The 25,679-nt window shown below is 50.9% G+C and overlaps 3 protein-coding genes across 7 annotated transcripts; 2 read left to right on the top strand and 1 right to left on the bottom strand.

The window, feature by feature from the left end:
* The first annotated feature begins 1,588 nt into the window (after positions 1-1,588).
* Positions 1,589-15,238, top strand: TM4SF5 (transmembrane 4 L six family member 5). Its single transcript, XM_055101843.2, has 4 exons — positions 1,589-2,159; positions 10,882-10,962; positions 12,576-12,712; positions 12,928-15,238. The coding sequence occupies exons 1-4, from the start codon at positions 1,983-1,985 to the stop codon at positions 13,136-13,138; spliced, it is 606 nt and encodes a 201-aa protein (XP_054957818.2). The 5' UTR covers positions 1,589-1,982; the 3' UTR covers positions 13,139-15,238.
* Positions 15,239-15,377: 139 nt separating this feature from the next.
* Positions 15,378-18,801, bottom strand: VMO1 (vitelline membrane outer layer 1 homolog). Of its 3 annotated transcripts, none has more exons than XM_008962565.5 (3): positions 16,251-18,801; positions 16,050-16,145; positions 15,378-15,752 (listed from the first exon to the last, which is right to left on the bottom strand). In XM_008962565.5, exons 1-3 carry the CDS (start codon positions 16,443-16,445, stop codon positions 15,735-15,737), a joined length of 309 nt encoding a protein of 102 aa, XP_008960813.2. In that variant the 5' UTR covers positions 16,446-18,801; the 3' UTR covers positions 15,378-15,734. The 3 variants fall into 3 exon arrangements, with proteins under 3 accessions (XP_008960813.2, XP_003810248.2, XP_008960812.2); XM_003810200.5 differs by having other exon boundaries at positions 16,030-16,145; XM_008962564.4 differs by having other exon boundaries at positions 15,619-15,752; positions 15,994-16,145.
* A 251-nt stretch (positions 18,802-19,052) lies between these two features.
* Positions 19,053-20,385, top strand: GLTPD2 (glycolipid transfer protein domain containing 2). 3 transcript variants are annotated; one of them, XM_003810199.6, is made up of 4 exons: positions 19,077-19,206; positions 19,315-19,379; positions 19,600-19,766; positions 19,848-20,385. In XM_003810199.6, the coding sequence occupies exons 1-4, from the start codon at positions 19,101-19,103 to the stop codon at positions 20,383-20,385; spliced, it is 876 nt and encodes a 291-aa protein (XP_003810247.1). In that variant the 5' UTR covers positions 19,077-19,100. The 3 variants fall into 3 exon arrangements, 2 of the variants coding, with proteins under 2 accessions (XP_014197410.1, XP_003810247.1); XM_014341924.4 differs by having other exon boundaries at positions 19,053-19,379; XR_010110527.1 differs by lacking the exons at positions 19,077-19,206; positions 19,315-19,379; positions 19,600-19,766 and adding an exon at positions 19,465-19,599 and having other exon boundaries at positions 19,848-19,977.
* Positions 20,386-25,679: the final 5,294 nt, after the last annotated feature.

A 25,679-nucleotide genomic window follows, 5' to 3' on the forward strand; every position in this document is an offset into this window, starting at 1 on the left:
AAATAGCAGAGATTCTGGCTTTTCTCCATTTTCCACATTTCTGTAGTGGTCTGAGTGGGCCGCAGGGAGGGGCTGCATCAGGGGCCACTGGCTGGTGACACTTTCCAGGTGACAGCCTCATTGCATACCCTCTGAAGCCCTGCAGCCCTTCCTGCTACCCTCATCTCTTCATGGCACTCCCACATCCTACTTGAGCTAGGGTTCATTCTGTGGGGGCCTTCACTCTCCTGTTTGCTTCTGAGACCCAGGAGGCAGAGGTTGCAGTGAGCCGAGATCACACCACTAAACTCCAGCCCGGGCGACAGAGCAAGACTCCGTCTCAAAAAAAACAAAAAACCATTAGCCAGGTGTGGTGGCACACACCTATAGTCCTAGCTATTCGGGAGGCTGAGGTGGGAGGATCACTTAAGCCCAGGTGGTCAGGGCTGCAGGGAGCCATGATCCACTCCACACCAGCCTGGGCAACAAAGGGAGACCCTGGTCTCAAAAACATTTTTTTAATTAAAAAAAAAGAAGTCGACTGGGCGGCTTGGCTCATGCTTGTAATCCCAGCAGTTTGGGAGGCTGAGGCAGGTGGATCATTTGAGGTGAGGAGTTGGAGACCAGCCTGGCCAACATGGTGAAACCCCGTCTCTACTAAAAATACAAAAATTAGCTGGGTGTGGTGGTGGGCGCCTGTAATCCCAGCTACTTGGGAGGCTGAGGCAGGAGAATCGCTTGAACCCAGGAGGCGGAGGTTGCAGTGAGCCAAGATCACGCCACTGCTCTCCAGCCTGGGCGGCAGAGTGAGACTCTGTCTCAAGAAAAAAGAAGTTATCAAGGAAACTGCAGCACCCCAACAAAAACAGAACTTCTTTGACCTCAGAATGGAAAAAAGGCAGAAGCTGATTCTCACAGAGTTGGCTCAGATCGCATGGCTGTTGCTAAATCAAACACCGAGGCCAGCAGGATAGAACGCTCTCATCAATGAGGCCTAGGTCCCGAGCCCACCCTGAGAGACAGGTAGTGGCCTCAAGAGGAGGAGACATCAATAATCAAATACCAAGAAGACGAAATGCAAGGACAATAAGAGCCCACAATCACCTCTTTAATTTCTCCCTGGGAAGAATGCTGCCTGAGAGGCTAGCAGAAACGAAGAGGCCACCAAACATCTGCTCTGTGCTTCCTAGTTTACAAAATACTTCTCAGGTTGTCCCATTTAATCCTCACAAGTAGCGCACAAGGCAAGTGGCATCACTTATTTATTTATCTATTTATTTATTTATTTATTTATTTATTTATTTACTTTTTGAGACAGAGTTTCACTCTTGTCACTTATTTATTTATTTATTTTTCGAGACAGAGTTTCACTCTTGTCACCCAGGCTGGAGTGCAATGGCACAATCTCAGCTCACTGCAACCTCCACCTTCCAGGTTCAAGTGATCCTCCTGCTTCAGCCTCTCGAGTAGCTGGGATTACAGGTGCCCGCCACCATGCCCAGATAACTTTTGCATTTTTAGTAGTGACGGGGTTTCACCACGTTGGCCAGGCTGGTCTCAAACTCCTGACCTCAGGTGATCCACCCTCCTCGGCCTCCCAAAGTGCTGGGATTACAGGTGTGAGCCACCGTGCCCAGACACAAGTGGCAACTGAGACTTAAGAGACATGAAGGGGCTTGGCTAAGTTGCAAAGCAGGTATGGAACCAACAGAGGGGCTGCGGAGCTGTGCAGAAAAAGCAGGAAGGCACCAACCCGGGGTAGTGTGTCCATAGCCCCCACCTTGTCCAGCACCACATCCTCTCTTCACCTCAGGGCTGCAGCTCCTCCGCCTCCGCCTCCTCAGGGCCCACATCCTGTGCCTCTCTCCCTTATCATTCTGATCCTGCCAGTTTCTGCCACGCCTCTGTCTGAACTTTGCTCTGTGCTCCAGGCTTGTTTTCCTCTGGACCTGGGAACCACTGGCTTACTTTCACTCAGCGCCTGTCCTTCCTGACACCTCACCATGTGTACAGGAAAATGTGCCCGCTGTGTGGGGCTCTCCCTCATTACCCTCTGCCTGGTCTGCATTGTGGCCAACGCCCTCCTGCTGGTACCTAATGGGGAGACCTCCTGGACCAACACCAACCATCTCAGCTTGCAAGTCTGGCTCATGGGCGGCTTCATCGGCGGGGGCCTAATGGTGAGAAGGCTGGCAGGGGAGCCCGGGCCAGCTGGCTCGGTGCCACCTAAGGGGTTCCGAACAGGAGGGAGAGGGAGAGAGGAATAAGAATGGTTGCTTGGGAGAGGATGGCAATGGCTTCGTGGGGGCTAGCAGCCCTCTGGAGTCAGTCCTGGAGGAGCCCCAGGGTCCCAAGCTGAATGCCTGAGGGGCACAGAAAGGACGAGAGCCTCACTGCTCTAAAGAGCTCCCCTACCGGGTAGGGAGCATGTCCTGCCTGTCCTCCCTGTCCCCACTGTTGAGCAGATGCTGGGAAAACCTCACTACAATGGTCGAGGCAGAAGGAGCAGCTGGTTGTCAGAGACGTCATCAGGGCAGGATAATAACAGGCATGAGGGTGGGGTGCAGCGAAATTACCCAGAGCCAGGGACTGCCCTCACGGATCAGTCGCCCTCCCTTGCCTCCACGTCCATTCACTCTCACCCCACATTTCTGGAAGCCCAATCTGTGCGGACTGCTAAGGATAAACTCAGAACTTAGGTCAGCATGGCAGGGAGGATGCCCTCAAGTCGTCTTCCAGGAGATGAGAATCTATTTGCCAGGGGCGGAGGTGGGGGTTGGTTTTTGTGTTTGTTTGTTTGTTTGTTTGTTTGTTTTTGAGACAGGGTCTCTCTCTGTTGCCCAGGCTGGAGTGTGGTGGTGCGAACATGGCTCACTGTAGCCCCAAACTCCTGGGCCCAAGCAGTCCTCCCACCTCAGCCTCCGAGCAGCTGGAACCACAGGTGGGCATCACCACACCCAGCTAACTTTTAAATATTTTGTTTATTTTTATTATTTTTTTATTTTTTTTGAGCCGGAGTCTCGCTCTGTCGCCCAGGCTGGAGTGCAGTGGCGCCATCTCCGTTCACTGCAACCTCTGTCTCCTGGGTTTAAGCAATTCTCCTGCCTCAGCCTCCTGAGTAGCTGGGATTACGGTCACGTGCCACCACACCCAGCTAATTTTTGCATTTTCAGTAGAGACAGGGTTTCGCCACGTTGGCCAGGCTGGTCTCGAACTCCTGACCTCAGGTGATCCGCCCCCCTCGGCCTCCCAAAGTGCTGGGATTACAGATGTGAGCCACCGCCCCAGTTTACATTTTTTGTAGAGACGGAGTATCCCTGTGTTGCCCAGACTGGTCTCAAACTCCTGGGTTCAAGTGATCCTCCTGCCTCAGCCTCCCAAAGTGCTAGAATTATAGATGTGAGCCACCACGCCTGGCCAAGACTAGGATCTGTCAGAAGTGGAGGAAAAGGAGACACAGATTTCCCCAATTTACTAACCCCCATCTTCCAACTCTCCACCCACTTAGGGAAACTTCGGGATGGTCAACCTCGTTTAATAGCTTCATGCGATAAGGACAAAAGATCTACCCAGCACAGTTCCCCACTCCTCAGGACGGTTGGCTAATGACATTCTCCAGGGGAGAGCTCCCCTTGGTCCCTTTTGCTGGTCACACCTCGCTGGTCACACCTCTATTTGCTAAAAGAAGATACCTCTCCTTTAACCAACAATCCCCTCTTACTCTCTAGTATCTTTTCTTCTACTCCCTCCTCCTGCATGGATTCTTGGCTGCTGCACTCTACTCTATCGCTCTAAACTCAACTCTCTTTGAGAGTCACACTCCTCTCAGGCTGACACACTTAGCCATTGTCACGGGGTGCTCCCTCTGCAACCTAAATCACCCCTGTCTCCCCACACTCCTCTGCCCCATCTAACCAGCTTGCTTCAGCGGAGCTCCCTGAGTCTGCCTTCCCCAAATATGCATTCACAGCTGCCTTCCTTCCACCTCTGTGCCCAGAGTCACTCTCAAGAAGCACCACCCGGCGGGCATGGTGGCTCACGCCTGTAATCCCAACACTTTGGGAGGCCGAGGCGGGCCAATCACCTGAGGTCAGGAGTTCAAGACCAGCCTGGCCAACATGGTGAAACCCCATCTCTACTTAAAGAAATATACAAAAATTAGCCAGGCATAGTGGCGGGCGCCTGTAATCCCAGCTACTCAGGAGAGTGAGGCAGGAGAACCCGGGAGGCAGAGGTTGCAGTGAGCCGAGATTGCGCCCTTGTGCTCCAGCCTGGGCGACAGAGCAAGACTCCATCTCATACATAAATAAACAAATAAATAAGCACTGCTCTATATCACAGGGACACAGACAGGTTCCTGCTCTCCCTGAAGCTTGTGTTCCCTTTGGTAAGGCCACCAGTCTCACGGAAGCAAGGCTGGAAGTCCCACGAGAGCAAGCACTGCCTTCTTTGTTGGCCACTATGTACCCAGTGCTAGACCGGCACCTTGCACTAAACAGACACCCAATTAATAGTCATGGAATGGCAGCGTGTGCCTGTAGTCCTAGTTTGGGCCCAGAAATGAAAGATTGCAGTGAGCTATGACCACGCGCCACTGCACTCCAGCCTGGGCAACAGAGCGAGACCCTGTCTCAAGAAAATAAAAAATAAAAAAGTCATTGAATGAAGTATAGAACTAGGCAAGGCAATTTCAGATAGAAGTAGGTACCATCGGCCGGGCGCAGTGGCTCATGCCTGTAATCCCAGCACTTTGGGAGGCTGAGGCAGGCGGATCACCAAGGTCAGGAGTTCACGACCAGCCTGACCAACATGCAGAAATCCTGTCTCTACTAAAAATACAAAAATTAGCCAGGCGTGGTGGCGCATGCCTGTAGTCCCAGCTACTCAGGAAGCTGAGGCAGGAGAATTGCTTGAACCCGAGAGGCGGAGGTTGCAGTGAACCAAGATTGCACCATTGTACTCCAGCCTGGGCAACAAGAGTGAAACTCTGTCTCAAAAGTAAAAAATAAAAATAAAATGAAATGGTGCTGGCATGAAGAGCTCCTAGGCAAAGCAGATGCCACTTTTTATAGGATTTTCAGGGACGGGCTCTATGAGGTGATGTCTGAACTGAGACCCAAATGACAAGAAGAAGGTGTGAGTGTTGCAGACACTAGGGGCTGGTAGTACAAAGCCTAAGGTGGGAACAAGCTCTACACTTCTGAGGATCAGACAGGTGGCCGGTGAGGTGAGATGTAATGAGATGTGTTCTGAGGAGGGCAGAGGCTAGGCCTGGAACACCCTGAAAAGCCACAGTGGAGTCATTTGAATTTTTATTATTATAAGTACAACAGAAAACTATTGAAGGACTTTTTTTTTTTTTTGAGACCGAATCTCACTGTGTCGCCCGGGCTGCAGTGCAGTGGTGCGATCTTGGCTCACTACAAGCTCCACCTCTTGGGTTCACGCCATTCTCCTGCCTCAGCCTCCCGAGTAGCTGGGACTACAGGCGCCCGCCAACACGCACGGCAAATTTTTTTTTTGTATTTTTAGTAGAGATGGGGTTTCACCGTGTTAGCCAGGATGGTCTCGATCTCCTGACCTCATGATCCACCCGCCTCGGCCTCCCAAAGTGCTGGGATTACAGGAGTGAACCACCGCGCCAGGCCCTATTGAAGGACTTTTGGCACTTTGTTTTTTGACGGTTTAAAACTTTTTATTTAAGTCACACAGACAAGTACCCAGATCCTTAGTACAAAGCTCAACAAACTTTTACAAAGTGAGCACATCTGAGCCCAGGTCAAGAAACAGATCATTACCAGAAGCCCAGACATGCCTCTCACCACACACGGAACCCCAGAATCACTTCACCAACAAGCGTAACCACTATTCTGTCTTCTAACCCCATAGACGAGTTTGGCTTATTTTGCACTTTACACAAATGGAATCATAGAGTATGTGTCTGGCTTTTTTTTGAGACGGAGCTGTTGCCCAGGCTGGAGTGCAGTGGCGTTATCTCAGCTCACCGCAACCTCCGCCTCCCAGGTTCAAATGATTCTCATGCCTCAGCCTCCAGAGTAGCTGGGGTTACAGGCATGCGCCACCACGCCTGGCTAATTTTTGTATTTACTTTAGTAGAGATGGGGGTTTCGCCATGTTGGTCAGGCTGGTCTCGCACTCCCGACCTCAGGTGATCCACCCACCTCGGCCTCCCCAAGTGTTGGGATTACGAGCGTGAGCCACCGCGCCTGGCCTGTGTCTGGCTTCTTTAGCTCCATATTATGTTTGTGAGAGCCACCCATATTATTAGGTGTAGCTGTAGTTTTCTTTTTTTCTTATACATTCTATATGTGACTATACCTCATTTATACATTCTACTGTTTGTTTGTTTGTTTGTTTTGCTTTTTTGCTTTTTTTGTTTTTTTTGAAACAGAGTCTCGCTCTGTCACCCAGGCTGGAGTACAATGGCGCCATCTCGGCTCACTGCAACCTCTGACTCCCAGGTTCACATGATTCTCCTGCCTCAGCCTCCTGAGTAGCTGGGATTACAGGCATGTGCCACCGTGCCCAGTTAATTTTTGTATTTTTAGTAGAGACGGGGTTTCGCGATATTGGTCAGGCTGGTTTTGAACTCCCAACCTTAGGTGATCCGCCTGCCTCGGCCTCCCAGAGTACTGGGATTACAGGCATAAGCCACTGTGCCCGGCCCATTCTACTGTTGAAGGAGATCTGGATCATTCCCAGTTTGGTTTTTTTGCAAATAATGCTGCTATAAATATTCTTGTAGATGTATTTAGGTACAAATATGTGTGCATTTCTATGGGATAAAAACCTAGCAGTAAAACTGCTGATTCTTAAGACATGCAAATATTCAGTGTTAATAGATATTGCCAGTTTTCTGTAGTTCTTATGCCAATTTCATTCCCATTGGCAGTGTGAGAGGTCTGGTTGCTCCACATGCCACTGGAATGAAGAAGACTCCTTTGACCACTGTATGGAGAATGGGTAGTAGAAGGTCTGCAATATATACAGAAAAAGACCAAACTGAGCTGGGCGTGGGGCCTCACGCCTGTAATCCCAGCACTTTTGGAGGCCGAGGCCAGCGGATCATGAGGTCAGGAGTTCGAGACCAGCCTGACCAACATGGCGAAACCCCTCTCTACTAAAAATACAAAGTTAGCAGGGCATGGTGGTGCATGCCTGTAATCCCAGCTACTCGGAAGGCTGAGGCAGGAGAATCTCCTGAACCCAGCAGACAGAGGTTGCAGTGAGCCGAGATCATGCCACTGCACTCCAGCCTGGGTGACAGAGCAAGACTCCATCTCAAAAAGAAAAAAGAAAAAGAAAAGATCAAACTGAGGTCACGGAAGACATCCAGGAGGGATGAGAGTGGCTTGGACTAGGCCAGTGGCTATGGAAATGGAGAAATATGAGCTGATTCAGGCTATAAACACAGTGTTTTCTTCTTCATTTATGATGACACTTTTCACTAAGACAAAAAGATAGTGAAGAATGAGACAGAGAAGCACATACTACAAAGGGAAGCAAACACTTTAATCAAAAGAGTAAAAATCTCAAATAGGGCCAGGTGTGGTGGCTCATGCCTGTAAAATCCCAGCACTTTGGGAGGTGGAGGCAGGAGAATCGCTTGAGTCCCAGCATTCAAGACCAGCCTGGGCAACATAGTGAGACTCTATCTCAACAAAAATTTAAAAATTAGCTGGGTCTGGCCAGGTGCGGTGGCTCACACCTGTAATCCCAGCACTTTGGGAGGCCGAAGCAGCCTGATCAGCTGAGGTCAGGAGTTTGAGACCAGCCTGACCAACATGGAGAAACTTTGTCTCTACTAAAAATACAAAGTTAGCAGGGCGTGGTGGCGCATGCATGTAATCCCAGCTACTCAGGAGGCTGAGGCAGGAGAATCACCTGAACACGGGAGGCAGAGGTTACAGCGAGCCAAGATCGCGCCATTGCACTCCAGCCTGGGCAACAAGAGCAAAACTTCATCTCAAAAAAGAAAAAATTAGCTGAGTGTGGTGGAACAAGCCTGTAATCCCAGCTACTCTAATGCTAAGGTGAGAGGATCACTTGAGCCCAGGAGGTCGAGGCTGCAGTGAGCCATGATCATGCCACTGCACTCCAGTCTGGGCAACAGTATGAGACCCTCTCTCAAACAAAAGCAGAAACCTCAGACAAGTAGATCATTCAAAATTGGTAAATCCAAAAGGCAATTCTAGGTGTGTTTGGATCCATAAGCCTCCAGTAAGTGACCTAACCAGGGAGGTAAAGTAAGGTGTCAGCATGGGTCCTGGCCCTGCCATGAGACAGGAAGAGGAGAGAGCAGGTGTCTCTCTGAGGTTGCTGGGGATGACATAATAGAACTGAAACTCTCAGCCCTTTCCCTGGAGAAGCACAAAATGCTGTCTTGGATGGTATGTGCCAGATAAGACACATGAGGAGCCAGGCACAGTGGCTCATGCCTGTAATCCCAGCAATTTGGGACGCTGAAGCAGGAGGATTGCTTGAGCCCAGGAGTTCGAGATCAGCTAGGCAACATAGTAAGACATGAACTCTACAAAAAAATTAGCCAGGCATGTTGTTCCGCACCTTTAGCCCAGCTACTCGGGAGGCCGAGGTGAGAAGATCGTTTGAGCCCAGGAGGTTGAGGATGCAGTGAGCCATGATTGCGCCACTGCATTCCAGCCTGGGTGACAGAGTGAGATCCTGTCTCAAAAAGCAAACACACACACACATGAAAGCAAAAAGCAAGACAGCTGTGGAATTCCAGAGATAGGAGACAGGCAAAGAACCTGACCTGGTGCAACAAAGATAAAGGTAACGGAGCCAGATGAGGAGGCTTAAATGCCTTACAAGAGTTAGGCGTTCAAGTTACAAGTCTTGGCCAGGCGCGGTGGCTCACGCCTGTAATCCCAGCACTTTGGGAGGCTGAGGCGGGCGGATCACGAGGTCAGGAGATCAAGAACATCCTGGCCAACATGGTGAAACCCCGTCTCTACTAAAAATACAAAAAAATTAGCCCGGCGTGGTGGCATGTGCATGTAGTCCCAGCTACTCAGGAGGCTGAGGCAGGAGAATCACTTGAACCTGGGAGGTGGAGGTTGCAGTGAGCCAAGATCACACCACTGTACTCCAACCTGGTGACAGAGTGAGACTCCGTCTCAAAAAAAAAAAAAAAAAAAAAAGAGTTCAGTCTTGATGGGCTTCTCTGTGAAGAGACCCTAAAGGATTTGAGCAGAGAAAAGACCAGTTGAAAGCTATGTTTAGGCCAGATGCAGTGACTTACACCTGTAATCCCAGCAATTTGGTAGGCCAGGGCAGGAGGAGCCCAGGAGTTCAAGACCAGCCTGAGCAAATAGCAAGACCCCATGTCTACAAAATTTTTTTTAATTAGCTGGGAATGATGACACATGCCTGCGATACCAGCTACTCAGGAGGCTGAGGCAGGAGGATCACTTGAGCCCAGGAGGTCAAGGCTAAAGTCAGCCATGATCAAGCCACTGCATTCCAGCCTGGGTGGCAGAGTGAGACCCTGTTTCAAAAAGAAAGAAAGAAAGGAAAAAAACCTATGTTTAACCTGATAGAGGATAGAGTGTAGGGTGGCATGGGGCAAGAGCTATGGGAATGTAATAGGGAGGCTGAGAACACCCTCATGGGAGGTGATTAGGGATTCAATGTGGGGAGGAACTCGCAGATTCAGGAGCCACTTAAGGAAAAGTTGAGAAAATTTGATGTCTTTCTGGGTGCAAGATTAAAGATTTCCAGCCTGGCTGACCTAGTAGATGTTATTTTTTCCACTGATGGAGACAAGAAAGTCAAAGGGAGATGAATTTGAGGAATATTGTGAGATGAGCGTGAGGCTGGTTGAATTTGAGCTAAAACCAAGATATTCAAGTGAACATAGGATCTGGAGGCATCAGTTTTGGAGGCAACTTCTGGCAGAGTGAAGAGCTGATTCCCTGAAAGGGGATGGGCATTGTTAGGAAAGCCACAGGGAGAAAAAAAGACCAAGGGTTGAATCTTGGAAAATGCTACACTCCATATCAGACCATCCACTCGCACTCTTCCACACTCTACTGTAATCCCAATTCACCAGACACTCCAACACCTCTATCCCTTCCTGCTGCTGAGGGAACTTATAAATATTGAGTTACTCTGAGCTAGTCTTTTTTTTTTTTTTTTTTTTTTTGAGATGGAGTTTCGCTCTTATTGCCCAGGTTGGAGTACAATGGCACAATCTCAGCTCACCACAACCTCCACCTCCCAGGTTCAAGTAATTCTCCTGCCTCAGCCTCCCGAGTAGCTGAGATTATAGGCATGTGCCAACACGCCCGGCTAATTTTGTATTTTTAGCAGAGTTGGGGTTTCTCCATGTTGGTCAGGCTGGTCTTGAACTTCCGACCTCAGGTGATCCACCCGCCTCAGCCTCTCAACATGCTGGGATTTCAGGCGTGAACCACCGCGCCCGGCCCCTGAGCCAGTCTTAACACCTAGTCAGCTTGTTCTCCCATTAAATCCTGAGAACAGACCTGTGAGGTAGATCTTCCAGACCCATTTTACACAGGCAAAACTGAGACCCTGAGAGATGAATCAATTCATAGCCTGTGAAGTAGTTTCCCTGATTTCCATTCAGTAGGGCACCTACTATGTGCCAAGATTGGGGAAAATAATGATATTGGGCCCTACCCTCTAGAGGCCACAATCTGGACAGAGATAAGGTAGGCACATAAATAAGGATAAAGTAAGGTGAAGCCCAGCAGCTCCAGGAGACGTAGAGATAAGGTCTTCTACAGTCCAAAGGGCTGAAGGCATCACAGGCAGCTTCCTGAAGGAGGTAGGCACTGATGCAAGTCAGGCCTGGAGGATCTAGGGGGACGTGCTGTAACAATGACTCTTGTCCCACAGGTACTGTGTCCGGGGATTGCAGCCGTTCGGGCAGGGGGCAAGGGCTGCTGTGGTGCTGGGTGCTGTGGAAACCGCTGCAGGGTAAGATCCAGATTAAGAAGGAATTCAGGGCTGGGGGTGGTGTCTCATGCCTGTAATCCCAACACTTTAGCAGGCTGAGGTGGGAGTACGGCTTGAGCCAGGAGTTCTAGACCAGCCCAGGAAACATGGCAAGATCCCTATCTCTACTAACAATACAAAAATTAGCTGGGCGTGGTGGCAAGCACCTGCAATCTCGGCTACTCGGGAGGCTGAGGTGGGAGGGCCGCTTGAGCCCAGGAGGTCCAGGCTGCAGTAAGCAGTGATTTTAAAAAAACAAAGAGAAAAGATACAGAAATTAGCCAGGCGTGGTGGCGGGCACCTGTAATCCCAGCTACTCAGGAGGCTGAGGCAGGAAAATCACTTGAACCCAGGAGGCAGAGGTTGCAGTGGGCCGAGATCACGCCATTGCACTCCAGCCTGGGCAACAAGAGTGAAACTCTGTCTCAAAAAAAAGAAAAGAAAAGATACAGAAATTAGCCAGGTGTGGTGGCGGGCGCCTGTAATCCCAGCTACTCAGGAGGCTGAGGCAGGAGATTGCGGTGAGCCAAGATTGTGCCATTGCATTCCAGCCTGGGCAACAAGAGCAAAACTCCGCCTCAAAAAAAATGTATTTTTATTTTATTTTACATTTATTTATTTTATTTATTTTAGACATAGCCTTGGTCTGTCACCCAGGCTGGAGTGCAGTGGCACGATCTTGGCTCACTGCAGCTTCCACCTCCCTAGTTCAAGCCATTCTTGTTCTTCCAGCCTCCCAAATAGCTGGGACTACAGGCGCCTGCCACCACACCCAGCTAATTTTTATATTTTTAGTAGAGACGGGGTTTCACTGTTGGCCAGACTGGTCTGAAACTCCTGGCCTCAGTTGATCTGCCCCCCTTGGCCTCCCAAAGTGCTGGGATTACAGGTGTGAGATATCGTGCCCAGCCTCGAGTCAGGTTTAAAATAAATTTCCCTTCAAACCCCGGGCTTGCAGTTAGGCTAACCTGAAAGCCAGCGGCCGCCGAGATTCACTGGGGTTGTAGTTCCCCCCTCTCCCCCTCACCCGCCTACCCCTCAGGATCATTGAGATCTGAGATTTGTGGGTGCCAGGGAGGGGTGGGGTGGGGCCTGGGAGTCTGCAGAGGAGCTTGTGTAGCTAGGAATTCCATAGAGAGTGCTGTGGTTCTGCGAGGACAGGTGCAGAAACCGAGTCCGAATTTCTAATTTTTTTTTTTTTCTTTTTGAGACGGGGTCTCACTCTGTCGCCCAGGCTGGAGTGCAGTGGCGCGATCTCGGCTCACTGCAACCTCCGCCTCCCGTGTTCAAGCTATTCTCCTGCCTCAGCCTCGGGCATGTGCCACCACACCCGGCTAATTTTTGTATTTTCAGTAAAGACAAGGTTTCTCCATGTTGGCCAGGCTGGTCTTGAACTCTCGACCTCAGGAGATCCACCCGCCTCAGCCTCCCAAAGTGCTGAGATTACAGGGGTGAGCCACCGCGCCCGGCATTGAAAAATACATTTTAACAACCCGACTGGAGCAGATTTCGATAATGCGTGGGGGCTGGCGCTGAGCGTCGTCACCCACAGGTGGGGAGATTGGGCCTTACCTCCCCTTCCACACCACATCCAGATGCTGCGCTCGGTCTTCTCTTCGGCGTTCGGGGTGCTTGGTGCCATCTACTGCCTCTCGGTGTCTGGAGCTGGGCTCCGAAATGGACCCAGATGCTTAATAAACGGCGAGTGGGGCTACCACTTCGAAGACACCGCGTAAGGTTTAGCCTGTATTCGTGTCCTCCATTCTCTGCCTCTTCCCTCCCGCCCTTCCCCCGTGGACTGGGACACCTGGGCGGGACTCGACTTCGAGGGCACTCGTTCCACGTGGGCTACCTGGGCCTTAGCAAATCCCCTGGGACGTATCCTTGGGGGCGGGGGTGGCGCACGCGCACGCTGCCTTCTCCCACGTGGCCTTACCCCTCCCACAGGGGAGCTTACTTGCTCAACCGCACTCTATGGGATCGGTGCGAGGCGCCCCCTCGCGTGGTCCCCTGGAATGTGACGCTCTTCTCGCTGCTGGTGGCCGCCTCCTGCCTGGAGATAGTACTGTGTGGGATCCAGCTGGTGAACGCGACCATTGGTGTCTTCTGTGGCGATTGCAGGAAAAAACAGGTGAAATGGCTTGCGGTGGAGTTGTAGAGGGAACCTGCCTGGTCCTGGCTGCGTTCTCACCTTCTCTTTTCCGCAGGACGCCCCTCACTGAGGCTCCACTGACCGCCGGGTTACACCTGCTCCTTCCTGGACGCCTACCTGGCTCGCTCACTCCCTTGCTCGCTAGAATAAACTGCTTTGCGCTCTCTTCTCTGTCTGAGATTGTGCCTTCTGTAAGGAGGAGTGTGCGAGAGGCTACGGATACACCTGGCCTTTGGGGCCCCTGCACCCCAGTTGTACTTTCTTAACGAATAGATACTGAGCTATTTGGTTGCGCTGGAAATAAGGATGGTAAACAAGACAGACAAGTTTTATTCTCTCAAAGAACTTGGCATTCCAAGGGTGGAAGATAGGCAATTTTTAAAAGAAGCAAAAAATTATTTCAATAGGTAATAAGCACTTTTTTTTTTTTTTTTTTTTGACAGGGTCTCGCTGTCACTCAGGCTGGAAGGCCGTGGCACGATCTCGGCTCACTGCATCCTCCACCTCCTGGGCTCAAGCAATCCTCCCGTCTCAGCCTCCCAAGTAGCTGGGACCATAGGCATATGCCACCATGCCTTGCTAACTTTTTTGTATTTTTTGTAGAGACGAGGTTGCCCAGGCTGGTCTCGAACTCCTGAGCAAAAGTAATCCTCCCACTTCAGGCTCCCAAAGTATTGGGATTACAGGCTTGAGCCACCGTGCGCGGCCAATAAGCACTTTTTAAAAGCATGTTGGTAATGGGATTGACATTGACTTATGGAGAGACTCTCTTTTATGACAGGGAAAATTTGAGAAAATGAAATTTGAGCTAAGATCAGGAGGGCTTGCTAACCATCTGGATATTTGGGGGATTATAGGCAGAGAGAACAGCAAGGACAAAGATCCTAAACAGGGATCAGTTTTGTAGGAGAAAATAATGAAAACTATGGAAAAGACACTGTAACCTCTTAAGCTCTAGAAAATGGAACTGTGAAGCCATTGTGGCCTTGTCACCTCCTAATTTGGTAGAATTTTTTTTTTTTTTTTTTTTGACAGGGTCTCACTTTGTCACTCAGGCTGGAGTGCAGTGGCACGATCTTGGCTCATTGCAGCCTCCACCTCCTGGGCTAAAGCAATCCTCCTGCCTCTGCCTCCTGAGTAGCTGGGACTACAGGCGCACACCACCATACCCCTGCTAATTTTTGTACTTTTTGTAGAGAGGGGATTTCACCATGTTGCCCAGGCTGGTCTCCAACTGCTGAGCTTAAACAATCCACCCACCTCAGCCTCCCAGAGTGCTGAGATCACAGCTGTGAGCCACCACATCTGGCCATAATTTGGTAGAATTTTCTTAATCTTAGGTCACTGGTTCAGAAAGGAGACAACCTAGGCACCTAATGGGGGCAGGGTGTCTGCAGACTCTCTCAGAAAGCCAGACTTCCTGGCCCCGCACGATGGTGCAAGCCGGTAATCTCAACACTTTGGAAGGCTGAAGCCAGTGGATCACTTGAGGTCAGGAGTTTGAGACCAGCTTGGCCAACATGGGGAAACCCCATCTCTACTAAAAATATAAAAATTAGCTGGGCATGGTGGTGGGTACCAGTAGTCCCAACTACTCAGGAGGCTGAGGCAGAAGAATCGCTTGAACCCAGGAGGTGGAAGTTGCAGTGAGCCAAGATCATACCACTGCACTCCAGCCTGAGTGACAGAGTGAGACTCCTAAAAAAAAAAAAAAAAAAGCCAGACTTCCATCACTTCTCTGAAAATTATGTTTAAGTGCGTTTTTCTCGAGTCCATAACTTTTCAGCAATCTACCATAGACCCCTGAGACCAAATCCAAATGTATGCCTCACCTAATGCTAAATTAGGAGGGGAAAAGGAGACTCAGTTCCCCATCCCTTAAACAGGCGAGACCAGCCGGGCATGGTGTCTTACGCCTGTAATCCCAGCACTTTGGGAGGCCAAGGTGGGCGGATCATGAGGTCAGGAGATCGAGACCATCCTGGCTAACACGGTGAAACCCCGTCTCTACTAAAAATACCAAAAAAAAAAAAAAAAAAAAAATTAGCCGGGCGTGGTGGCGGGCGCCTGTAGTCCCAGCTACTCGGGAGGCTGAGGCAGGAGAATGGCGTGAACCCGGGAGGCAGAGCTTGCAGTGAGCCGAGTGAGCCACTGCACTCCAGCCTGGGGGACAGAGCGATACTCCGTCTCAAATAAATAAATAAATAAATAAATAAATAAATGAAATAAACAGGCGAGACCAAAGTCAACTCAGAGAAGCTTTAACAGCAAGGGGTGGGACTAGCCTCCTGGCCCGGGAGAGAGCGGCGGCGGCGGCGCCGTTCAACTGCGGCAGCAGAATAAGCGCGCGTCGTTCAGCGCAGTGTCATCGCCGAGGCCTCTAGGTCCCTGGATCTTGGTCTGCAGGCCGCACGCGCCCTTGGGGCAATGGTCACTCCAGTCTCCAAAGTCTCCCCAGCTCAGCCCAGGCCCCTGCAGTTCCTCGCCGTCTGAACAGCGGAAGCGCACGTTGTTCGCTGCTGTGTTGTCACCGAGGGTCGTGGGTGCCTCCACGCGAAGCGAGAAAGCCACTAGGTAGGCGCCGCCGCGACACCACAGCGGCTCACTCCATTCGCCCCAGCTGCAAGGCAAAGGGAGATGCGTTGCCTCTGCGGGCCCCCCATTCACCAAGCCCTTGAGACTTTCCAAGCCAAGTGCTGTGTATATGACCTGGTGGGCTGGGTGCTCCCCGACCTCCGCCGAGGAGCGGAGGAGGGGTCTTCCATCCACCTTTCGCCTCCCCGGTCTATACTGCCCCGTAGCTCTGGAGGAGCCAGCCTGCCTGTTGCGACGGAGTATGTAATAGAGGGTAAGGGACATACCATCACCCCAAGGGATCCTCGACCCCTGTGCCCCACCTTCCAGACTGGGACTCTACCACGTGCGTATTGCCTAGGACGTTCCCGCGCGCGCAGTGCAGCCTGATCCCATTCAGTGCAGTGTCGTCGCCAGGAATGCCTTGGGGAGGCTCCACCTGGGTATCGAGGAGAGGGGCAAGGGCGAGTCACGGAATTATCATCCTTGGCTCTATGGTCCCACGCATCTCCGCCCTCTCCAGGACCTACGCCTGAGCCCCAACCTTGAGCGAGAACCCGCTGGCGAAGAATCCATCGGGACACATCTCAGGCCAGGCCCAGTCGCCCCAGGGACCCCCGCTGGTCACTTCGATGACCGCCGTGTAGCCGTTCCGGCCATCTGCCTGTGCACATGTGAAACCAGTCGCCCGCAGAAGCAGCAGCAGCGGCAGCAGCTTGGCTCCTGCGCCCCGCTCCATCCTGCAGCGTCTGTGAATCAGGCCTCCTAAGCAGATTTATATCAGTTTGGCCTCTGTGAGGGCTCCGATTGCGGAAGGGCCTCCCAGATTAAGTGAAACCCAAAACTAATCCACTCCCGGAACCCTATTTCCTGCTCCCGGAGGCAGAGGCTCCCAGAGCTAGGGTAGGAGGGGCAGTGAGAGAGGGCGAATTAAAATAACCATCACCTACTGAATATTTACTATAGGCTACGAATTATGGTTAGCGCTTTGCAGTATTTTGTTTAACCCTCACAACAATTTTTTGGGGGTGAGAATTATCCTTCCTATTTTGTAGATGAGGGAACTGGCTCAAAAATGGCAAGCAACTTGCCTTAGGTTTACAGCCAAGCAAGCTGGGAAACATTCCAGCAGTGAGAGCGGAGACAGAGCGGAGACCAGGGCTAGGGATGGAAGTGACCTCCCGGGAGTCCCACCAGTGACGGGATGGGGCAAGAGCAACCCAGAGACCTCCAGGATGTGAGGGGACATCAGAGTGAGGATAGGACAAGAATCCTCGAACTGGAGAAGCTGAGAAAACTCCTGTCAGCTCAGAAGTCTCTTCCTCCTCTGAGAGGTCTTGAGAGATCAGGGCCCTAACACCTTGAGAATCCGGGACACTCCTCCCTACCTTAGAAGAAGACATACACAAACAGAAATAATTCTTTTTTATTTTTATTTTTTATTTTTTGAGTCGAGGTCTCACTCTGTCGCCCAGTGGCGGCATCGCAGTGGCGCGATCTCGGCTCACTGCTACCTCCACCTCCTGGGTTCAAGCGATTCTCCTGCCTCAGCCTCCCGAGTAGCTGGGACTACAGGCGCGCGCCAAGACGCCGCCCCGCTAATTTTTGTATTTTTAGTAGAGACCGGGTTTCACCGTGTTGGCCAGGATGGTCTCTATCTCTTGACCTTGTGATCCGCCTGCCTCGGCCTCCCAAAGTGCTGGGATTACAGGCGTGAGCCACCGCGCCCGGTCCAACAGGAATAACTCTAAGAAGTTTGGGGACAGGAGACTAAGAACCCCTAAGAAAAGATCATGCTGTTTCTTCCATTGCTTTCTGTATCCTTCTATCCTTTCCTGGAATGCCTTTCCCCCTGTAACCACCAGATGGACTCCTAATTTGCAAAACAAAAAGCGAGAAAATCTGGCTAAGTATGTTTTTTGTTTGTTTGTTTGTTTTGAGACGAAGTCTCACTCTGTTGCCCAGGTTGGAGTGCAGTGACGCCATCTCGGCTCACTGCAACCTCTGCCTCCCGGGTTCAAGCGATTCTCTTCCGTTAACCTCCCGAGTAGCTGGGATTACGGGCGTTCGCCACCACGCCCGGCTAATTTGTATATTTTTAGTAGAGACGGGGTGTTGCCATGTTAGCCAGGCTAACCTCAGGTGATCCGCCCATCTCGGCCTCCCAAAGTGCTGGGATTACAGACGTGAGCCACCGTGCCTGGCCTAAAAATGCCTGGCTAAATTTGTTAGGGGCCACAACCCCAGATTTACCTGCCCCTCATACACACTCCTTTGTTTATTCAATACCTATTTAGCAATAATATGTTTTGGCTTAAGCAATATTCCACTTGCTGTAAGCAAGAATAACAAGGCCCCTGTCATCAGAGGTCACATTCCAGTGGGGGAGACAGAGGATAAATTCTCCCCCAGTGGACCTTGAGCTCTGTGAAGGCACTTTTGTATTCTTGAAGCCTAGTACGTGCGGAAGTACTTAATAAAAGTTGGTGCAATGAATGATTGAAGAGCCAATCTGGAGTTTTGAAAATTAAACCACAAAAATGCAAAAGGATAAAGCCTGACGTACGTATATGATTGCAAGAGGTCATGTATCCAGGTCAAGACAAAGTCCCCTGGGAATAAGATAGAGAATTTAGAAGTGGGTGTTCCCGGCTGGGCGCGGTGGTTTACGCCTGTAATCCCAGCACTTTGGGAGGCCAAGTTGGGCGGATCACAAGGTCAGGAGTTCGAGACCAGCCTGGCCAGTATGGTGAAACCCTGTCTCTACTAAAAATATAAAAATTAGCCGGCACTTTCCAGCCTGGGCGACAGAGCGAGACTTTGTCTCAAAAAACAAAAAAAAAAAAAAAAAAAGAGAGAGAGAGAGAGCGAGAGAGAAGTGGGTGTTCTCTGGATCCCAGAGCCGTGCAATGCTTGAACTTAATAAGATTTATAGGGCAATTGTGGTCAGCTTTTCCATTTAGTGTTTTCACATACGTTATCATTTAATCCTCACATGAGGCTTGCAAAGTACCTATTATTATCCTCAATTTACAGTGGAGGGAACTCAAGCCCAGAGTGAATTTAGGGCCCACACCACTGCTCAGTAGGGGAGCTGTTCTGGACCCTGCCTCTCTTCCCAATACTCAGAGTGCCTCTTACTACAGCTGGCCCTACAGGGAACGGAAATGCACTGATCTGTCACTGCTGTCGAATCCCCCAAATTCCCTTCACCCAGTTCCTCACACCCAGGGTAGCTGCCCTTTGGGGCGAAGGGCACAGGGGAAGGGGCCTTAGTAGGTTAATTATTAACCCTTTGCGCCTCAGGGCACCACGGGCTTCTGTCCCCTCCTGGAGGCGGAGGGACACGGACTGGCTAGGCGCTGGTGAGGGGGCGGCGGTCCCAGCAGCAGGCATGGGAGTGGCGGTGCGGCCCCCAGCCCTGCGGCACTGGTTCAGCCACTCAATTCCTCTCGCTATCTTCGCGCTGCTGCTGCTTTATCTCAGTGTTCGGAGCCTAGGTGAGCTGCCCCTTCCCTCACTTGCTCCGGGAGGAAGCCCGGAATCCAGGCCCTCACGACTCAAGCCTCTTTCTCGAGCCCTCACCGCTCCGCTTCTCCTCTCCCCAGGCGCCCGCTCGGGCTGCGGACCCAGGGCGCAGCCCTGCGTTCCAGGGGGAACGGCGCCCTTCCAGGTACGCTAGGCGCAGGATTGGGCGCGGGCGCTCCAGGAGGGACCAGAACAGGGGGACGTGGAGCCAGGCTGAGGGTCCGGCAAAGGGCGGGTCCTCCCCCGGTCTACCCTCTCCCGTCGGAAGCTGAGCGCACAGCAGAAGAGCCACCAGCTAAACCTTCGGAACAATTTCTTCAGGGCGGAATCTGCTCCCACCTCTTCCCATCGTGTCTCCCCACCAGGTCCGGCAGGAGTCGGGAACCCTGGAGGCCCCGGAGAGGAAACAGCCTCCGTGTCTGGGCCCTCGGGGGATGCTGGGCCGCATGATGAGGCGGTTCCACGCCAGTCTGAAACCCGAAGGGGATGTGGGGCTGTCGCCGTACCTGGCGGGATGGAGGGCACTCGTCGAGTGAGTGGCCTCCCGCCCCCCAACCGGTCCCCGCCCCCTTGGCGGCTCCATCTCCATTCTCTCAAATCGTCTCGCCCGCAGGTTCCTGACTCCCCTCGGCTCCGTCTTCGCCTTCGCCACTAGGGAGGCCTTCACCAAGGTGACAGACCTGGAGGCTCGGGTGCACGGCCCGGACGCGGAGCACTACTGGTCGCTGGCGGCCATGGCGGCGTGGGAGCGGAGGGCGGGACTGCTGGAGCAGCCGGGGGCGGCCCCCCGGGACCTGACCCGGAGCTCGGGCTCTCGCACGCTGCTCCTGCTGCACCGCGCGCTGCGCTGGTCCCAGCTCTGCCTCCACCGGGTGGCGACCGGCGCGCTGGGAGGCCCGGACGCGGGCGTGCAGTGCAGCGACGCCTACCGTGCGGCCCTGGGTCCGCATCACCCCTGGCTGGTCCGTCAGACCGCCCGCCTCGCCTTCCTCGCCTTCCCGGGTCGCCGCCGCCTGCTGGAGCTGGCGTGTCCCGGAGCCACCGAGGCGGAGGCGCGGGCCGCGCTGGTCCGGGCCGCCGGCACCTTGGAGGATGTCTACAACCGCACCCAGAGCCTGCTGGCCGAGCGCGGCCTGCTCCAGCTGGCCTAAGACGGCGGCTGCGGGGACCGGCGGGAACGGAGCGGACCGCCCGGGGTGGGGCCGCGCAGCCCGGGGTCAGTCCTGCAGCCCGCGCCGCGGCCGCCTCCGTATCCCGCCTCTTCCGTGACGTCGCCGCGGCGAGGGCCGCCCCCGGCAGGGAATGGCGTTGAGCTCCCTCTGTCCGCAGTCTCGGAAAGACGGGAGGAGCTGTGAGGAATAAAAAAGCAATATTTGGCAGCGTCGACGTAGGGCGTTTTGTGTGATGACGACAGGCGCTTCAGGGAAATAAAAAACGAATGTGAGAAGATGTGTCATCTCTGTTCTCGGCAGCCGAGAGACTCACGCTTCCCCGGCCTATCGTAGTCACTCCCGTGGCTTCGGTTGCCAAACACACGCTGAGTCTCCAGCCCAGACTTGTCCCTGAGCTTCACCCCTGTGCAGCCAAGTATACAGCAAGCATCCTGCACACTCCACAGACGCTGCAAATGCAACACGTCCAACACGGGTCCCACCACCATCCCCCTAAGAACTGCACCTCCTCCTGTGTTCCCTGTCTCTGTGAATAAATGGCACCCTCACCCTTCAGCTACCCAAGCGCATGTGCGTCATGCCTCACACCAAGCAGGTGCTCAGCTCCATAATGTATGTTTATTAAATGACTCCACGGCCACTCCCACAATGAACATGAAAGATCTTGCCATTTCATACACTGATAACTCCCAAATCACAACTTCAATCCACTTTCTCCTGGACTCCAGAATCCTACATATACGATTGCCTATTCGGTATTTCCACTTGGATGTCACCTAGGCATAGCAAACCTACCATGTCCAACACTAAGCTCCAACACGCCCTCCCCACGAAAATTCTCCCTTCATAGTCTTTGCTGGCTCAGTGAATGACACTTCATTCTTCCAGGTCCTCAGACCAAAAACCTCGTCATCCAGACCCTTCTGGGGTTTTTTTTCGTTTTGGTTTGGTTTTCTTTCTTTCTTTTTTTTTTTTTTTTTTCTGAGACAGAGTTTTGCTCTTGTTACCCAGGCTGGAGTGCAATGGCGCGATCTTGGCTCACCGCAACCTCCACCTCCCGGGTTCAAGCAATTCTCCTGCCTCAGCCTCCCAAGTAGCTGGGATTACAGGCATGCACCACCACACCAGGCTACTTTTTGTATTTTTAGTAGAGACAGGCTGTCTCCGTGTTGGTCAGGCTGGTCTTGAATTCCCGACCTCAGGTTATCCGCCCGCCTCGGCCTCCCAAAGTGCAGGGATTACAGGTGTGAGGCACTGCGCCCAGCCCCAGCCCTTCTGTTTCTCTTTCATCACATCAGCATCCAATCTGTGAAAATCTGAGCAGTGCCCACTTTCTCCACTCCTAGTACCTTTGACTATGAAGGGAGACTATATCCTAGATTACTGCACTAGCCTCCTCATTGTTTCTCTGTCCATCCTTTCCCTCCCTATAATGTATTTTATTTTTGTGCCCCCTCTCCCACCCTCCTATAATGTTTTGTTTTGTTTTGTTTTTTACTTATTTTGAGACGGAGTTTCACTATTGTCACTGAGGCTGGAGTGCAGTGGTGCAATCTCGCCTCACTGCAACCTCCACCTCCCAGGTTCAAGTGATTCTTCTGCCTCAGCCTCCTGAGTAGCTGGGATTACAGGCATCCACCACCACTCCCGGCTAATTTTTGTATTTTTAGTAGAGACGGGGTTTCGCCATGTTGGCCAGGCTGGTCTCGAACTCCTGACCTCAGGTGATCCACCCACCTCGGCCTCCCAAAGTGCTGGGATTATAGGTGCGAGCCACTGCGCCTGGCCAACGATTGTTTTTTATTATGAGAGAATGTTGGATTTTTAAATTGCTTTTCTGAGTTTATTGAGATAATTTTGCATTTTTCCTTTATTAATATGGTATATTGCATTAATTTTCATATGTTGAACCAATGTTGTATTCCTTTTTTTTTTTTTTTTTTTTTTTTTTGAGAACAACTCTTGCTCTGTTGCCCAGGCTGGAGTGCAGTGGCACGATCTAGGCTCACTGAAACTTCTGCCTCCCGAGTTCAAGTGATTCTCCTGCCTCAGCCTCCCGAGTAGCTGGGACTACAGGCACACCACCATGCCAGGCTAATTTTTGTATTTTTAGTAGAGACTGGCCAACATGGTGAAACCCCGTCTCTACTAAAAATACAAAAATTAGCCGGGCACAGTGGCATGTGCCTGTAATCCCAACACTTTGGAAGGAGAATCACTGGAACCCGGGAGGCAGAGCCTGCAGTGAGCCGAAATGGTGCCACTGCACTCCAGCTTGGGCAACAGCACAAGACTCTGTCTCAAAAAAACAAAAAAGAAAAAAACAACAAACAAAAAAAAATCAACAAACTAGGAATAGAAGGGAACTTCCCCTGCCTAGGCATCTGTGAAAAACCCAGGGCTAACAGCACTCTCAATGATGAAAGACTTTTCCCTAAGCTTTCTCCTAAGCTTTTCCCCTAAAATGAGAAACAAGACAAAGATGTCTGCTTTTGCCAATCTATTCAACATTGTGTGAAGTAACTAGCCAGAGCAACTGGGCAAGATAATGAAATAAAAGGCATCCAGATTGGAAAGGAAGAGATAAAATTATCTCTATTTGCAGATGATATGATGGTTTATATAGAAAAACCCTGAAGAATATAGACACAAACTCTTAGAACTAATAAATGGCCAGGCACGGTGGCTCACGCCTGTAATCCCAACACTGGGAGGCTGAGGCAGGCAGATCACGAGGTCAGGAGTTCAAGACCAGCCTGACCAACAGGGTGAAACTCCATCTCTACTAAAAATACAAAAATTAACCGGGCATGGTGGCGCTCACAGGAGAACTGCTTGAGCCCGGGAGGTGGAGGTTGCAGTGAGCCGAGATTGCGCCACTGTACTCCAGCCTGGGCAACAGAGTAAGACTGTCTCAAAAACAAAAAAACAAAAAAGAACTAATAAATGGTTCAATGAAGTTGCAGAATACAAGATCAAAACCAAAATCAGTTGTATTTCTATGTACTAGCAATGAACAATCCAAAAATGAAATTAAGAAGACAATGTCACTTATAACAGCATCAAAAAGAATAAAATACTTGGGAACAAATTTAACCAAAGAAGTGCAAGACCTATATATTGAAAACTATTATAAATACTGTTAAAAGAAATTAAAGGGCCGGGCGCAGTGGCTCACGCCTGTAATCCCAGCACTTTGGGAGGCCGAGGCGGACAGATCACGAGGTCAGGAGTTTGAGACCAACCTGGCCAATATGGTGAAACCCCGTCTCTACCAAAATTACAAAAATTAGCCTGGCGTGGTGGCAGGCGCCTGTAGTCGCAGCTACTTCAGAGGCTGAGGCAAAAGAACTGCTTGAACCTGGGAGGTGGAAGTTGCAGTGAGCCAAGATCACACCACTGTTCTCCAGCCTGGGTGACAGAGCAAGACTCTGTCAAGAAAGAAAAGAAAAGAAACAAAGAAGGAAGGAAGGAAGGAAAGAAAAGAAAAGAAAAGAAGAAAAGAAAATAAAAGAAGTACTACAAAGCTACAGTAATCGAGACAATATGATACTGGCATAAGGATAGACATATAGATCAATGAAACAAAACTGAGAATCCAGAAGTAAGTCCATACATGTACGGTCAATGATTTTTAACAAGGGTGCCAAGATCATTCAATGGGGAGACAGTCTTTTTTTTTTTTTTTTTTTTTTTTTTTTTTTTGAGACAGAGTCTTGCTCTGTTGCCCAGGCTTGGGAGTGCAGTGGCCCGATCTCGGCTCACTGCAAGCTCCGCCTCCCGGGCTCAGACCATTCTCCTGCCTCAGCCTCCCGAGTAGCTGGGACCATAGGCGCCCACCACTATACCCGGCTAATTTTTTTTTTGTATTTTTAGTAGAGGGGTTTCACCGTGTTAGCCAGGATGGTCTCAATCTCCTGACCTCGTGATCCGCCTGCCTCAGCCTCCCAAAGTGCTGGGATTACAGGCGTGAGCCACTGCACCCAGCAGGTCTTTTCAACAAATGGTGCTGGAAGAACTAACTGACTATCCATATGCAAAAGCATGGATTTGGACTTCTACTTCACATCACATACAAAAATTAACTCAAAATGGACCACAGACCTAAAAATGTAAGAGCTGGCACTATAAACTTTCATGCTTCAAAGAACACCAATGAAGGACATGAAAAGACAATCCAATGGGAGAAAATATTTTCAAATCATGTATCTGATGTTTCTAGTACCTAGAATATTAAAAAGGACCCTTACAACTCAACAATAAAAAGACAAATAGAGCCAGGCACAGTGGCTCATGCCTGTAATCCTAGCACTTTGGGAGGCCGAGGCGGGAGGATCACCTGAGGTTAGGAGTTCGAGACCGGCCTGGCCAACATGGCAAAACCCCATCTCTTTAATAAAAATACAAAAATTAGCCGGGCATGGTGGCGCGTGCCTGTAATCCCAGCTACTTGGGAGGCTGAGGCAAGAGAATTGCTGGAACCCGGGAGGCGGAAGCTGCAGTGAGCCAAGATCACACCAGTATAAAAAGACAAATAGAGCTGGGTTCAGTGGCACACACCTGTAGTCCCAGCTACTTGAGAAGCTGAGGCAGGAGTATCACTGGAGCCCAGGAGTTCGAGGCTGATATAGTGCACCATGATCCCATCTGCACTCCAGCCTGGGAAACACCACAAGACAAACCCACCCCACACACACACCCCACCCTCGTCTCAAAAAAAAATTAAACCCCTAAAATATATTAAATAAAAGACATATCCCAATTTTAGAATGTGCAAAGAACTTGAATAAACATTGCATCAAAAAAGACATACAAATGGCCAATTATCTCATGGAAATATGCTCAGCATCACTAATCATTAGAAAAATACCAATGAAAACCACAGGGTACCACTTCACACCCACTAGAATGGCTATAACTAAAATAATGCACAATAACAAGTGTTGGTGAGGATGTGGAAAAATTGGTGGAACCCTCACACATGGCTTGTAGGGATGTAAAATGGTGCAGTTTCTGTGGAAAACAGTTTGTCGGTTGCTCAAAATGTTAAACATACAGTTATCATAGAACCTATAAATTCCTCTGCCAGCATATACTCCTAAGTATATAACTAAAAGAAATGAAAACATGGTGTGGTCACTTTAGCCCAAAGACTCTCAGGTTTATTTTGTGGGCCCTTTGGACTGTAACTCCATGAGATCGGTACGGCGCAAGCCACTAGGACTGTTTTTTGTTTTGTTTTGTTTTTGTTTTTGTTTTGAGACAGTCTTGCT

Source organism: Pan paniscus, chromosome 19 (assembly GCF_029289425.2).
Source record: "Pan paniscus chromosome 19, NHGRI_mPanPan1-v2.0_pri, whole genome shotgun sequence".
Taxonomy (NCBI): Eukaryota; Metazoa; Chordata; class Mammalia; order Primates; family Hominidae; genus Pan; species Pan paniscus.

Bases quoted from the DNA above. Each gene is read 5' to 3' on its own strand.
- TM4SF5 (XM_055101843.2), top strand. From the start codon at position 1,983: ATGTGTACAGGAAAATGTGCCCGCTGTGTGGGGCTCTCCCTCATTACC. The intron at 2,160-10,881 runs GTGAGAAGGCTG...CTTGTCCCACAG, and splicing joins TCATCGGCGGGGGCCTAATG to GTACTGTGTCCGGGGATTGC. The intron at 12,713-12,927 runs GTAAGGTTTAGC...CCCCTCCCACAG, and splicing joins TACCACTTCGAAGACACCGC to GGGAGCTTACTTGCTCAACC.
- VMO1 (XM_003810200.5), bottom strand. From the start codon at position 16,445: ATGGAGCGGGGCGCAGGAGCCAAGCTGCTGCCGCTGCTGCTGCTTCTG. The intron at 16,146-16,250 runs GTTGGGGCTCAG...CTCGATACCCAG, and splicing joins CCAGCGGGTTCTCGCTCAAG to GTGGAGCCTCCCCAAGGCAT. The intron at 15,753-16,029 runs GTGGGGCACAGG...TTTGCCTTGCAG, and splicing joins GTAGAGTCCCAGTCTGGAAG to CTGGGGCGAATGGAGTGAGC.
- GLTPD2 (XM_014341924.4), top strand. From the start codon at position 19,101: ATGGGAGTGGCGGTGCGGCCCCCAGCCCTGCGGCACTGGTTCAGCCAC. The intron at 19,380-19,599 runs GTACGCTAGGCG...TCTCCCCACCAG, and splicing joins GGGGAACGGCGCCCTTCCAG to GTCCGGCAGGAGTCGGGAAC. The intron at 19,767-19,847 runs GTGAGTGGCCTC...TCTCGCCCGCAG, and splicing joins GGATGGAGGGCACTCGTCGA to GTTCCTGACTCCCCTCGGCT.